Source organism: Egretta garzetta, unplaced genomic scaffold, assembly GCF_000687185.1.
Source record: "Egretta garzetta isolate BGI_Z169 unplaced genomic scaffold, ASM68718v1 scaffold117, whole genome shotgun sequence".
Classification (NCBI taxonomy): domain Eukaryota; kingdom Metazoa; phylum Chordata; class Aves; order Pelecaniformes; family Ardeidae; genus Egretta; species Egretta garzetta.
Window position 1 is genome coordinate 2,946,511 of NW_009260479.1, and position 13,682 is coordinate 2,960,192.

At 42.7% G+C, this 13,682-nt stretch overlaps 1 protein-coding gene across 2 annotated transcripts in view; it reads left to right on the plus strand.

Moving 5' to 3' along the window:
• Positions 1-13,682, plus strand: part of LOC104130965 (sodium channel protein type 5 subunit alpha) — a 174,217-nt gene that overhangs the window by 124,116 nt on the left and 36,419 nt on the right. For both annotated transcript variants that reach the window (XM_009644073.2, XM_035899648.1), the window contains exon 19: positions 9,653-9,807. In XM_009644073.2, coding sequence (XP_009642368.1) covers positions 9,653-9,807 — 155 coding nt within the window. The remainder of the gene's footprint in view (positions 1-9,652; positions 9,808-13,682) is intronic.

Consider the following 13,682-nt stretch of genomic DNA (forward strand, 5'->3'; position numbering starts at 1 on the left):
GTCTGGAGTGTTCATGAGTCCCAGGGACTCTTTTACATTTATTTTAAAGGGTGTTAAGATTAGCGTGTCCAATAACTTTCATCTGGCCAGGGATGTGCTATGTAAAGGGTATTTTACTTAATTATTTCAGGTAACAACAAATCACATTTACATGACTCTTTTGATACCAAAATACACCAGCCTGCTCCAAAGCACAGGTTTAAAACCCAACTACTTCAGAAGATCTATTTTAAAGTAAATCTATAAGGTAAATAACATCCTAAATTATTCCTTTTCAGAGTGAGTTCTATTCCAAATATTATCTCAGTCAGATTCCTTATTTTCCTTTAAATCTGGGTTAGGAAAAATAGGGTTAGCTGAATGTTAGTATATTCTCTTGAAAATTCAAGGATTATTTTAAATAAAAACAGAGCTGCTCAGATGGGATCAGACAGAGATGATTTGCTGGGTATATGAATGCCCCTGAAGTCAGCAAAAATGTGCATCTTTATGTCTGTGAGAAAGATGATTGAATGAGGTAAGGGAGCCCTGCAGGGCTTACAAATGTCCCTAGCATCTAAACATTTTTTTGGCAGCTCTGCTTAAAAGCAGTAGCCAAAAATTAATGCAATTGACGGAAGAAAGAGTGGTGTAACTATTCTGGCCCATCCAATAACATTTAGAAATTGGATCTGGTGTTTTCATTCTTTCACAGTATATTTCTTTATGAGGCTAGTGAGCAGCAATCTATGTTTTGCACTGCAAAGTGAGAAATTATAATTGCTTAAACAAGCCAGTGCTGTAAGACTGGTGCTAGTCAGATGCCAGTTTACAAATTCTGAAACTGTGGTTGTCCATGATCACCTTCCAGTTTTTAAAAGAAATAAGGTGGACATCACACAACCCATCACTCCATTCAGTGCACAGCCCTGGTTCATTCCCAGAGCAGTAGCACTCTGTAATTTGCTCTGTCTTAAAATAACCAGAACTGCATGAAAGTCCATCATGCAGGATCACGTCAGTACCAACCCGGTTAGTCAGGTCTTCTCCTCTGTTATCAATGGGACTCAGGTTAGCAAACAGTAGTAATCTCTTCTGGATGGATCACTGGAAGCATTAAGCCAGTTCTGAAGCCCACTCATCATCCTGGAAGCAGAGAAATGTAGAAATGAAGGTGTTGTGGGCTGAACCCCAAGCTTGCCCTGTGTTACATCCACCCTGCTCGCTCCTGCTCCCTTACCCCTGAGCATCCCTGTTCCTGTCTTTTGCCTTTCATTCCTCATCTCTCCCCCAAGCTCGCCCTGTGTTACATCCACCCTGCTCACTCCCTTACCCCTGAGCATCCCTGCTCCTGTCTTTTGCCTTTCATTCCTCATCTCTCCTAGTTCCTCACCAGTCCCTGTTCAGTTTAGGGTACGGCCAGCTGAGCCCTGAGCTCTGACTGGGAACTAAAGGAGAACCTACTCCCAGCCCTTGGCCCAGTGGAGGGTGTCCAGGGGCACTGGGCACGCAGTTGCAGATGACATCCTCCCCAGCATATCTGCTCTGCTTTCCTGTGCAGCACATATCCATACAGATTTTTCAGAGACTGCTATGTAGGCTAAATCTGATCACATTCCTCATGGATTCAGCAAAAATATATAAACTTGGTATGTGAATGTTTGCTCATAAAATTTCAGGTCAAAGTGCTGTAAACTGAAAGTCCGAATGATTCCTACTGCAATGACATTAACATTTGTTTTTATTTATGCAGGGAAAGAAAGTGTTTTCCTATAGTCTTCTTCTATTAAATACCTCCCAATATTTTTACCCAAACTTACCATTGCAATTAAACCTCATGCAGTTAGCATTTCAGTCTAGTTAAAAAAAAAAGCCAAAAACCAAAAAACAATAGACTGGTTAGCTAAGACGTGACAAGGTTATAAGTACTAAATTAGAAGTATTGAAGGGCATACACAGGGTAAGTTTATCCACTGTTGCCTTCACTGGCTTGTAACAGCAATAGTTGGTATATCTGGGAGAATGACCCACTAATGTATAGCTAATGACCAGATATAATATATATCTGAAGGAGATTAGGTGAGATGAAGAGGAAGAGCGAGAGGGGAAGGGTTAAGTTCTTACCTTGTTAGCTCACCAGCTATCTAAATTCAAAGTATGACATTTCTAAACACATCCAGCATAGGTTATGTCCTGAACAAATATGTTCTGGATTCAGCCCCCTTTTTCAGATAACAAAGGCAACGAAGATAATGCATGTTCTTGAAATAGTTGCTGAAAGTTTGCTGAGGTCACAGTTTTCCGGGAGTTGGGTGACCCAGATAAGCCATAGGTCGTTTTTCTTGGGGAGACTTGTTAATTCGTTATCATCTCAAAATAGCTTTGATTAGGGTCAACGGGGAATATTCTTGGGTCAGGAAATGTGAAGCCAAGGTAGGGTCACAGCTCTGGCAGCTAGCAAGTGTTGCTGGGAAAAACCTGATAGAAATGGAGAGATCATTCTTGTTGCCCATTGATGGGCAAGCAACATCTAGGCAATGCCAGCTCTTTGGGTATTTTTTCCTCCAGATGCCTTGCAACACTCCAGGCCTGTTACCTCCCCTGGTATGTGTTCTCTGCATCAAAAATTGCTATCTGTTTGGACATTCTCTTCTGTGTCTCACAGAAGGTCACCCAAAGAGCCCCCCCTGGCCCCAGCACGCTCCTCTTTCACAGACCCTAATAGGAGAAAGTTTTCGCCAAGTCCTGAAGCGTAATTCCCCGGGCACAGCCCGCTGGCAAAGGTTTCAAAGGAGTATCATCAGATGGTTGTGCGAGAATGAGCTACCTTGCTCAATGCGCGGTTGATCGCAACTTGTGACACCAAGGACGCCTGCAACCAGTTTTTCATGTGACCATGTAGGAGCAATTATCGCAGCTGGAAATGTCATGCGCTAGGGTGAAGTTGCTCTGATTAATGGTGGGATCTGCGTCATGCCCTCCCCAACCACAGTTAGCGGTCGTTTAGAAATAAAAAAGCAAAGAGGAGCTCAAACAGACCATTAAACGGAACAAATCTAAACGGAGCTATGGGGACTGCCACCAGATGATGCTTAAAAGCTAAGTAAAAGCAAACCAAACCCAACTAAACATGTTAACTGTCATCCTAGGGAAAAAAAAAATCACAGAACAAAAACAAGTTTTAAGGTATCTTTTTCCTCTAGCTGTAATATCTGAGATACAGCATTTTTTCCATCATGAAGGGCTTGCTGGTATTTTGCTGTATACAGTTTTCAGACACGATAGAACTCTTACAGTCCTATTGCATGTACAGAATGAAATTAAATCAGGTTGGGCAGGACCTCTAGCTTTCAACTCGTCCACCCCCTTACTCAAAGCAGGGCTGACACTGGTGACAGGCCAGGCTGCCCACTGCCTTCTCTTCGAGGTGCCACATCATTATTTGTAGCAACCTCTGAGATGTTTTGGGGAGAGTAGCAGCAGATAAACAAGAAATGTACCCTTGTAAAGCCCTTGGAAGAGTAAAAACACCTGGCAGGCTGAGGCTTTGTCAGATGCTCTCTTGGCAGCACCCGGTTGTAGTATGAGAAAAGACTCAAATCACCATGTGTGCCTCAGGTATCCAAATTCTGGAGACAGTGATAGCAAATCTGCATTAGCCCTAGAGCTAAAAACTCAGCCATGCATGCCAGTGGGTTAGGAGGGCCAGAAGATGAGAAATGGGTTAAATAAGGAGGGTCTGCAGAGATTGTGTTCCCTCCGTGCACGGGGAGACAGCTGGGGGCTTACAAAGGGACCTCACACCCAGGCTCGCTTTCTTGCTTGAGCATACACAGCCAGCCAGGCTGGTCATCAGAAACCCAGCTCGGCAGACGTATATATATTAAAACCATGTTATAAATACCATCCTGCTGGAGTTTATGCTGAGGAAGCTGCATTTTCTTTGCATCAAACTAAACTATGTTGTAACCAGCATTCAAAGCTAAGCAAAATATTGTTTTCTTCTAAAAATGAATGTCCCCATAATTGGGAACTCCCGTGTAAAAGTAGCCACAAAATTACTGAAGTTTGAACACAAGGTACTGAACTTACTGGACCACAGGCTAGAAAAAATTAGTTGGTCTTCCTGGTTTATTGAAGGGAATCAGCAGCCCAATCCATCCAAAATGTATCTAATAATTTTATGTAAATTTAAATGTATATATTGGTGCAAACAAACAGTGGGTTTGTAAAGTCTTTACTCATAAGCCTGAAATCAATAGGCTTGGCTGTCATGCATGCAGGAGGAAGCTTTTACAATACAGCTCCCACACTTACAAAGACATTTTTTTCCCAATGCACCAAGGTAATGCAATCAGGTCTAACAGCTCCATAATTATAATGCACCAGGCTAGAAAATGCGAATGTGGAACCAAAAGAATATTTACACAAAATGCATTGTATATTAAATTCCTTCTGCTTTTTTTTTTTTTTTTTTTGGTAACTTGTTTATCATTGTGGCAGGTGCTTACGTGAGAGCTTGCTCTGTCACACCTGCAGCGGGGACTATGGTTTAGGACACGTTTTAATCTGCAGTTTGTGATTGTGCCATAAGACACCGCAGTGACTGAAGGGAACAATTGTTTGTTATGAAAAACAAAACCCAAGAAGTAAATAATATCATGGTATACCAATGCGTTTAGAAAGGTTTCTTAGTAAACAGGTCTCTGTTTTGAGAGAAATGGTATGTATTGTTCAAATACGGATTGAAAACAGACATTGTGTTTGGACAAGTTGGCCACTAATGCAGCTCCATACAGCACCACTGATTTACCAGCAAACAACTCAGCCCTTTGGGGGGGACATTTTCTGCTCTTCTGTGTTTCTGTTGAGCAGTAACCTACTACCCTAAAGGCCATGGTGGAAACGAGTCAGTTTGTTCTCAGAAGAGATGTAGGCTGACATGAATCAGGGTGGCAAAACTAAGTCCTGAATAAACCACAAGGTAGTCAGCTTCTTCTGCACAACCTGTTCCGTACTAGCATTGATTTCAGGGAGATAGCACAAACCTGTTCGACAAGGCAGTATGAGCAATGCTGTCATAAGAAATGCCAAAGGGCTGGTTCCTGCCTTGACTCTTGCTGTGCTAAAAGGCGTTAATTAATAGTCTTCTTGATATGGATAAAGTAGCTTTCAAAACCTGAAGCTGGGCTCTGCTGACCACCTGCCTTGTTGTAGGAGCCAGCTGGAATTAAGATTGCTCAACCCTCACCAGGTCGTGCCTTAGACACACTGGAATGTTTTTGATATTTTGATTTCACAGAAATGGAAAAAAAACCCCACCCTATTAGAATGCTGACCAGGGTCAGGTAAACTTTTTTGTTGGGTTATATGAAGCTTCTAATTCATCATTTAAGCTTGGGTCAAGGTCACCAGAACAGTAGGCTATCAGCATTATGAGAGAGTCCAGAAAAGCACAGGCATGAAATAACAGTCAGTGAGGGAAATCAGAAACTTTGAAATGGAAATAGAACTTTCCTAATTCATTAAAAGACTTACTTGTGGTCAGTTTTCTTTCTTTCAGTTTTCTTTATTTCTGTTTGATTTATGAATAGTTAAAAATAGCATTTCATCTGAATTACAGCCAGCATGATTTTTCATGGAAGTGCTACTTGACATCAGTAATTGTATCAGAATCTGGTCTAAACATTTCTGAATTGGGCCCAATCAAAAGCATAGGATTTAATAGCCCTGTGATTTTGGGCTGACTCATCTGAGAAGCTATTTTGGGTTTTTCAAGGTATTACTGTCAGTAACTAGGACTTTTTTTTCAGATCAGAATTGCATGAAAGCCATCAAAGAGCATTAAAAAAAAAAAAAAAAAATTAGTGGTCCTAGCTGGCTTTCTGTCTTTAAAAGTACCTCTCTGTACCTGTAGATTATGAGATGGAAGCTGGCTGAATCAGCAATAGCCTGGTTTTACCATTTTGTGCATATTTTCCATCACAAATGAAGTGACTTTGGAACTCACGGTGCCTTGCTCATTAGTATTTAATTTGAAGGCAATCCCCTAATTTTAGCTGTGCCTGGGCTTAGGTAATCTTGTAGGCTCCCTGTGTAGTAGACAGACAGAGGCAGACTCCTCCAGGGAATGATTCATCCAACTGTTTTACACTGGGGAAAACCACTCCCTGGAAGATCCTAACCTTTTCCAAGGGTACTTACAGAGGATTTCTACTCTGTAAGAGCATGACAGAGCATGTCAGTCCCGGTACTAGCTCAACCTAGGCATGGTCTAAAAGACTAAAAAGCCAAGTATCCATCTAGGAATAACTTGGGAGAAAAGAGCAGAAAGTTTCTGGACAAATGTTTTAAGTCAGAAAAAATCTGATCTTTTTTTTTCCAAATTGAAACTGTTTATGGGTACAAGGTAGGCTCGCAGAAAGTTTATTCTGCTAGAAGCAATGGTTACTTCCACTACAAAGGGAGATTTCTGCTTAGCATGAAAAATCCACACTTGCTTGGCGAACAACCTGCTCAGTAGACTGTTCAGTTGGCAAATGAGGGATCTGAGCCCAAGTCTTTGCTCTTCCTGATCCACAGCTGAGCTGACAATGAGGTGGCCAGGGTACCTGCGTAACAGCACAGACCCAGGCACCTGAAAGCTGGTAATGACCACACAGGCTGTGGGGTGAGAAGCAGTGTAAGAGTTTTCTGGCAGCACTGCTAAGAGATGCAACTGATAGCCCCCGCCGTTGTGTCGTGCCGGTGGGTATGTACTGCATGGGCACCTCCAAGCAGAGCTGCCATAGAATCATAGAATCACTTTGGTTGGAAAAGACCTTTAAGATCATCGAGTCCAACCTTTAACCTAACCCTGACATCCCACCACTAAACCATGTCCCTAAGCACCTCATCTATCCTTCTTTTAAATACCTCCAGAGATGAGGACTCGGCCACCTCCCTGGGCAGCCCATTCCAGAGCCTGACAACCCTTTCAGTGAAGAAGTTTTTCCTAATGTCTAGCCTAAACCTGCCCTGGCGCAGCTTCAGACCATTCCCCTCATCCTATCATCTGTTACCTGGGAGAAGAGGCTGACCCCCACCTCACTACAGCCTCCTGTCAGGCAGTTGTAGAGGGTGATCAGGTCTCCCCTCAGCCTCCTCTTCTCCAGACTAAATAACCCCAGTTCCCTCAGCCGCTCCTCGTATGACTTGTGTTCCAGACCCCTCACCAGCCTGGTTGCTCTCCTCTGGACATGTTCCAGCAATGCAACATCTTTCTTGTAGTGAGGGGCCCAAAACTGAACACAGTATTCGAGGTGCGGCCTCACCAGCACCAAGTACAGGGGCATCATCACTTCCCTACTCCTGCTGGTCACACTATTTCTGATACAGGCCAGGATGCCATTGGCCTTCTTGGCCCCCTGGGCACACTGCTGGCTCATATTCAGCTGGCTGTCAACCAGTACCCCCAGGTCTTTTTCCACCAGGCAGCTTTCCAGCCACTCTTCCCCGAGCCTGTAGCGCTGCATGGGGTTGTTGTGACCCAAGTCCAGGACCCAGCACTTGGCCTTATTGAACCTCATATGAGTGTGGGAGCTCAGGGATCCTGGCACCACGCAGTATTGGGTGCCTGAAGTCTGTTCCATGTACATACTTCCTAAAATATACCCGAATCACATGCGTTACTGTCTCTGACCACTGTACTGGTTTTAGCAAAAAGTAGTGACTAACACAATATCCTTTTATCCCTTGACATGATTCTTCAGTGTTCAACACTGAAGTGCTTAGAAGCATAAAACTTTCCTTTATTGGAGTGGTACCTGACCTACAAAGAGGCAGAGAGTTAGTTCTTACATTTCTATCTTCTCCTAGCATTATGTTCTTCTCAAATAGTTTTATTAAATTTGTGTGTTTCAACTGAGGCCAGAATTTCTTTGAATTCCAGAGTACAGTGATAGACTGGAAACTGGTGTGGGTCTGTGTGACGGAGGCATTTAGAGAACCGGTGGTTACTTGCATTCACTGTCCCATTACCTTCGCATAAACGGTTTACTGTCCTCTTAGTCCCATACCAAAACCTCATATCCAAGAGCCTACACCTACCAAACATCTCAGAAATGTGAGGAAAAGGGGAGATCTGGGAGTAGTTTGTATATAAAATATTTTACAGTTCTGCTGCTCCCTAGCAGGGATCTGGGCTAATAAAAACTTACAGGAGGACCACAGCAGCCTTAGCAGTTCTTTTCCTCCTGGCAGAGCCTGCTTCCAGCAGAGCCCCACTTCCAGCTGCTTAGGAGTCCCGGCATCCCAGGAGTTGCACTTGATCTCCTCACGTATCACACGCAGCTCAAGCGCCTCTGTTATGCCACCTTGAATTAGCAGCGTCTGCTGTCTTCGTAACCTTGGCACTCACCCTCTTTCCTTCCCCAGCTTCCTTGCCTAAATATTATTTCTACTTGCAATAACATTGCATTGCCTTGCCATAGTGAGATGTTCTCCCTTGTCACTTCTGGGCAGTTGTTGTATGCTTCAAGACTTGTTAATGACCTTGGCCACCTTTCAGCTACGGAAGCAGTTGGCCTGTGGGGTTTTTTTCTCACGATGGGGTTGATAAAGGTCCATAGCTAAGTCTCTTTCTATGCAACACATGGATTAAATGTAGTGTAAAATGCTTCCTTTTTGAAAATAAAGTAGTTTCTGAGGGTCATTCTCATCAGCGAATGTTGTGACATTTGAGTCAAATTACCTGACATAAGGCTGAATGGCCAGCCTGGAAAAGGATAAGTCCTGGCTACCAGGATGTCCTCTCACACAAGTTTAAGTTCTTACTCAGCACAAGGCAATGCACATGGTGTTTTTTTAAAATGGGAGAGATGGATCTGTCCATTGCCAATGCCAATATCCTTTTGCTGTAACAAATGAATGTTGGTAAGGAAACTAAAAATGGCCACGGTTTTGCCTATCAGAAATCCTTGTGTGGTCCCCATTACGACCACAGCATTTAACTACCGAGCAGTATTTGCCACTAAGGTCAGAAAATGCTGTGAAGCATCAGTGGGGAACCTGCTGTGGACTGGATATCTAAATTTCTGCTGACATCAAAGGGGAGTTAACCACCTAAATATATTTCCAAAGTTGTTCTGATACCTTGTTTAAGCTCATGAAAGTCCATGGGATCAAAATCTGCTCCTGCTTTTGCTGTCTGAGGCTCTTCATCGTGTTGGTCCCATTTGCACTGTAGCATCTCCTCCCCTCATCTCCCTTACATTAGATTGCCACTTTTAATCAGTAATTCCAGTGGTATCGTCATACCAAGAAAATATCCTTCCTCCATACAAAAAGGTGTGGAAACTATTGGTAACACCCTGCTAAAGTAATTAGTCCTGATCAGGGATGCTGCCTGCTAACACAATGTGATCAACCTAGGGCACTGGTGACTTATGGCCAATATATTCTGTATCATACAAATCATTGGGAGAAATCACTGGGGACATTTTAAGTGATTTTGAATGTTTTTTAATAGAGGAGGGAGAGGGGGAAACCAAAGGCAGAGCAGCAGAGATTGGTGAGAAAAACAAGGGAGAAAAGATTGCTAGAAGAAATCTTGTTTAGAATCTCCTTACTGCAGCCTTAAGAATTAAATGGCCTTTTTTAACAACGGCTTTGTTTTCGTTCTGCTCCTTTTCAGTTTGTGTGCGATTCTTCCCATGCTGTTCAGTGGACATCACAAAATTTCCCGGCAAAATTTGGTGGAGGCTGCGGAAAACCTGCTACAGAATTGTCGAACACAACTGGTTTGAAACTTTCATCATATTCATGATCCTGCTGAGCAGCGGGGCCCTGGTAAATGTCACCGGATTTCCTAGCTGGTTGAAAGTGGACATGGGTCTCGGACAAGGTGTTCTCCAGATAGCTGTCTCTAAGATCTTATGAGCCCTTACTTAGCTCACTTCTCGAAGCAAAGCATTTTGGGGGCTAAAACAGGGCGTCTGCTTTTCTGATTTCACCGGCCTTTACCATATGGGGGGAACTTTCTTCTGTTGCAATATAAAATTATGATGGGCACACATTTTGAAAAGCAAATCCTTAAGGAAGTCTGTGTGAGGAAGTATCCCAGAGTTACTGTTTCAGTATCCCATAGCAGCTCCATGGTAGTTCCCATCTGGAGGTTTGTGTTTTGCTCCAGGGAGGGCTTCTTTTTCTTCTTTTTCTTTTCTTTTCTTTTCTTTTCTTTTCTTTTCTTTTCTTTTCTTTTCTTTTCTTTTCTTTTCTTTTCTTTTCTTTTCTTTTCTTTTCTTTTCTTTTCTTTTCTTTTCTTTTCTTTTCTTTTCTTTTCTTTTCTTTTCTTTTCTTTTCTTTTCTTTTCTTTTCTTTTCTTTTCTTTTCTTTTCTTTTCTTTTCTTTTCTTTTCTTTTCTTTTCTTTTCTTTTCTTTTCCTTCTTCTTTTTCTTTTTCTTTTCCTTTTCCTTCTTTCCTCTTTTTTTTTTTTTTTTTTTTTTTTAGCACATTTTGCAACCAGCAAAGCAAAATCCTAAAAGGCACAGAGGGCACTGAATCAGTGCTACACATGGAGCTAGTGGGTGCCTGTCGGGTTCTGAATACACCTTAGCTTAAACCACTGTACCTTCCCTGCATGGATAACTCCTGCTTGCATCCAAATGAATGTGTTTTGTACGGAGGCTGCTTGGTCATTGCCCAGGACTCCAATAAGGGAACCTCTCCTCCTGAGATCCCACTGCATACTGGGATTCTCCACTCTGTATTACCAGCGCTGGGCTCTTCGTAGCAATGGCAGCATGTATTTATGTTGCCCATTTACATGTCAGGAATGTCACCGAATTTGGTGGGATTTCTCTCAGGTTTTTATCAGGGCGTAGAGCGAAGGGGTATATCAAGAGTTCTCCAGGCTTTCGTCTGGCAGTCAATGATCTTGTCCATGATGGAGTAAGGAATACACCTACTAAATTTGCAGGCTGTGCCATGTTTGGACAGGTTACCAGTGTTTTTCTGGAGGTCAGGGGTAACTTCAGCCAACTGGATGAGTCTGCCTCAAATAGTAAGAGGAACATCATCTTAGAAAGGTGACTGCTTCACCTTGTCAGGAATAATCACGGGCGAAAGGCACAATGCAGGATGACTGGTAAGGCAGCAGATTTACTAAAAAGAGCTGGAGAGAGAACAGGCAACAAACAGGATGGAGGAAACCACATCCCAGCACCGCACAAAAGCTGAACACCCCACTGGGCTGTAGAAATAAGCATGTTCTTCCACTCCACTTGGCATCAAGGAGGCCTCAGCTGGAGCACTGGCTTCAGCTCTGGGCATTGCACTTTGGGAAAGACATGGGCTAATTGAAGAAACTCCAGAGGAGAGCAACACAAATTATCAGTGGCCTAAAAAAAGAGGAAAACACAGAAGTACTGGGTTTATGTAGTTTAAAGAAAGTCTCTGCAGGGAGACAAGAAGGTGGAAATGCATAAATGGTGATGCAAAAAGGAAAGGAATGGACCGTTCTCCAGGTCCACCAGGGATGGGCTGAAATTTCACCCAGGGGATTTTATTTTATTATGAAAAGTAAGAGGCTGAAAAACTTGGGTAAATAGTAGGCTGCTGAAAATTGTCATAGCTTTGCTGAAATCAATGGAGTCTGACAGTTTTTGCACCAGCTTGAGAATCAGCATGTTCATTTTTTAGCACATTTTAAAGGGGCCACGTTGCTTGCTATAATACACATCAGATGAATACACTCCCTTACATATGTAATTAAAAGTGCCTTAGATACTGAACACTGCAATATAAATCTCATTTAATTTTCATTGCACGCGTTCATTTACTTTTTGTGATTTTCAATTTAGCCAGTGCAATTCTGTATAAGGGCAAATTATGCTGCATTTTCTCACATATCAGCACTGTGCTTCAGTATTTGGACTGGAGATGTTGGAGGCAACACACAACTTTTTTCTTCTGTTATTCTGGGGTGAGCTCTTCCAAAAACTGAGCTCATCTGGCTACATCCCTGGGACATGTTATGTTCTTAAGGGAGCTTATAAGCCAGTATGTATTTGTGTGTGGTAGTTAAACCACCAGAATATATCTATAGCTTACTGCAAAAGATCCAAAAACCCTTCTTATGCATTTAAGCCATAAGCACCCAAACTGGGAGCCTGTGTTTTAATAGTAATTGTGGATAACACTGTAGGTATCCTGTTTAACTCCTCTTTAACCTGCAAAGCAAAGCAGAAGAAATAACCCATAATGTTTTATATCGCAAAGATTGTCACTGTGAAAAAATCCAAAGCTTGGGTAATATCCATAGCTCAAGCAGAAGTACAGTGCACCTGAGGTGGTCCGGTAGCATATTTTTCATCGCTTATTACGCTGCTTCATGACTTACAGCGTGCTTTGAGCAGACCAAACACAACGTACTTTTTGACAAGTCAGTAGAATGTAGCAAGAGCAAAGGAGCAAGAGGAGGAAATGACTTTAAATAGTTTGTTGTTCTTTTTGCAGTAATTGCAAAGTACAGCAAGTCATCTGACAAAGTGGGGGAGCCCCTACAAGAAGTGATAAACTCCAATCTCTCTCTGTATTGTTTTCTGTGGCTTTCTCCAACAGCTCTTTCACACCCTTGAAATATCATTTTTGAAGGCAAGATAGGAAACCGAGCTGCAGTGAAAACGTCACCCTGAAGCGCAGGGACAAATGGACGAGCTTTCGCACAGGCTGCCAAAGCTTTCTTGTCAGCTTAATTGCCGTTCCCTGGCAGGCAAAAGAGCAGTGTGACTGCTTGAGTGACAAGTAGCCCACTTCTTGTATCTCCAGGCACTGGGTGTTTGCTAACTTTTTGAAGTTCCTCAGAAAGTAGCTACAGATCTTGGAATATGGAAATGCAGATAATTAAGATGATTAGCACAGACCCTCTCAAATAACGTTGTCTCTTGCTGCCAAGTGCTCTGGGTCACACGATGGGACGAGGGTAATATATCAAAGCTTGTGTTATCCAGGTTACAGGGACAGGGGAGCAGCTTCTGTAATGACGGCTGCTGGAGTAGCTGGGGGAGCAGAGCGTAACCACTGCTTGACTTAGAAGCCCCCAAATGGGCCATATATATGCAACCCTGACACTAGGACCCTGCATTTTATTTGATGTACATTATAAAGTGAAAGCTGAATTATGAGATGACCTTATTTGTTTTATTTTAGCAGGCGTATTGTTTTATATCTTAAATATTTTAAAGGGGTTATTAAGTTGCTTGTATTTGATACAGATACTGAAAATCCTTTGATGATGCCCTGCATAAGGTTAGTGAGAGAGGCAGATGAGATGGGTAGATAGATGCCTTGACCTTTAAAACATAATTGTTCTGTTAAGTGAATAATAATGAGCGTTTCTTGAGGCAGACAGTTGTAGCTACCTGAAATGTGATGGCTGAACAGAAGCCAGGGAACTCTGGTACTCTATAACACAGGCAGGTTAATAACCCAATTTGTCATCATTAGCAATAAGATGCATTTGACTAAATGTAAGGCTTGGATGCTGCCTCCTAAGGAGGAGGGGAGCTGAGACAGGATGCCCTCGGGCAGCTTGGGGTGGCACCCTGCTCACAGATTCTCATTCCCAAATTTAGGGTGCTTAAGCTCTTCTTACACTCAAAGGATGTCCAGTCAGTGCAGCCAGTAGAGGCTGGGGAGAGATAGCTAAGCATGTGTCCATTATA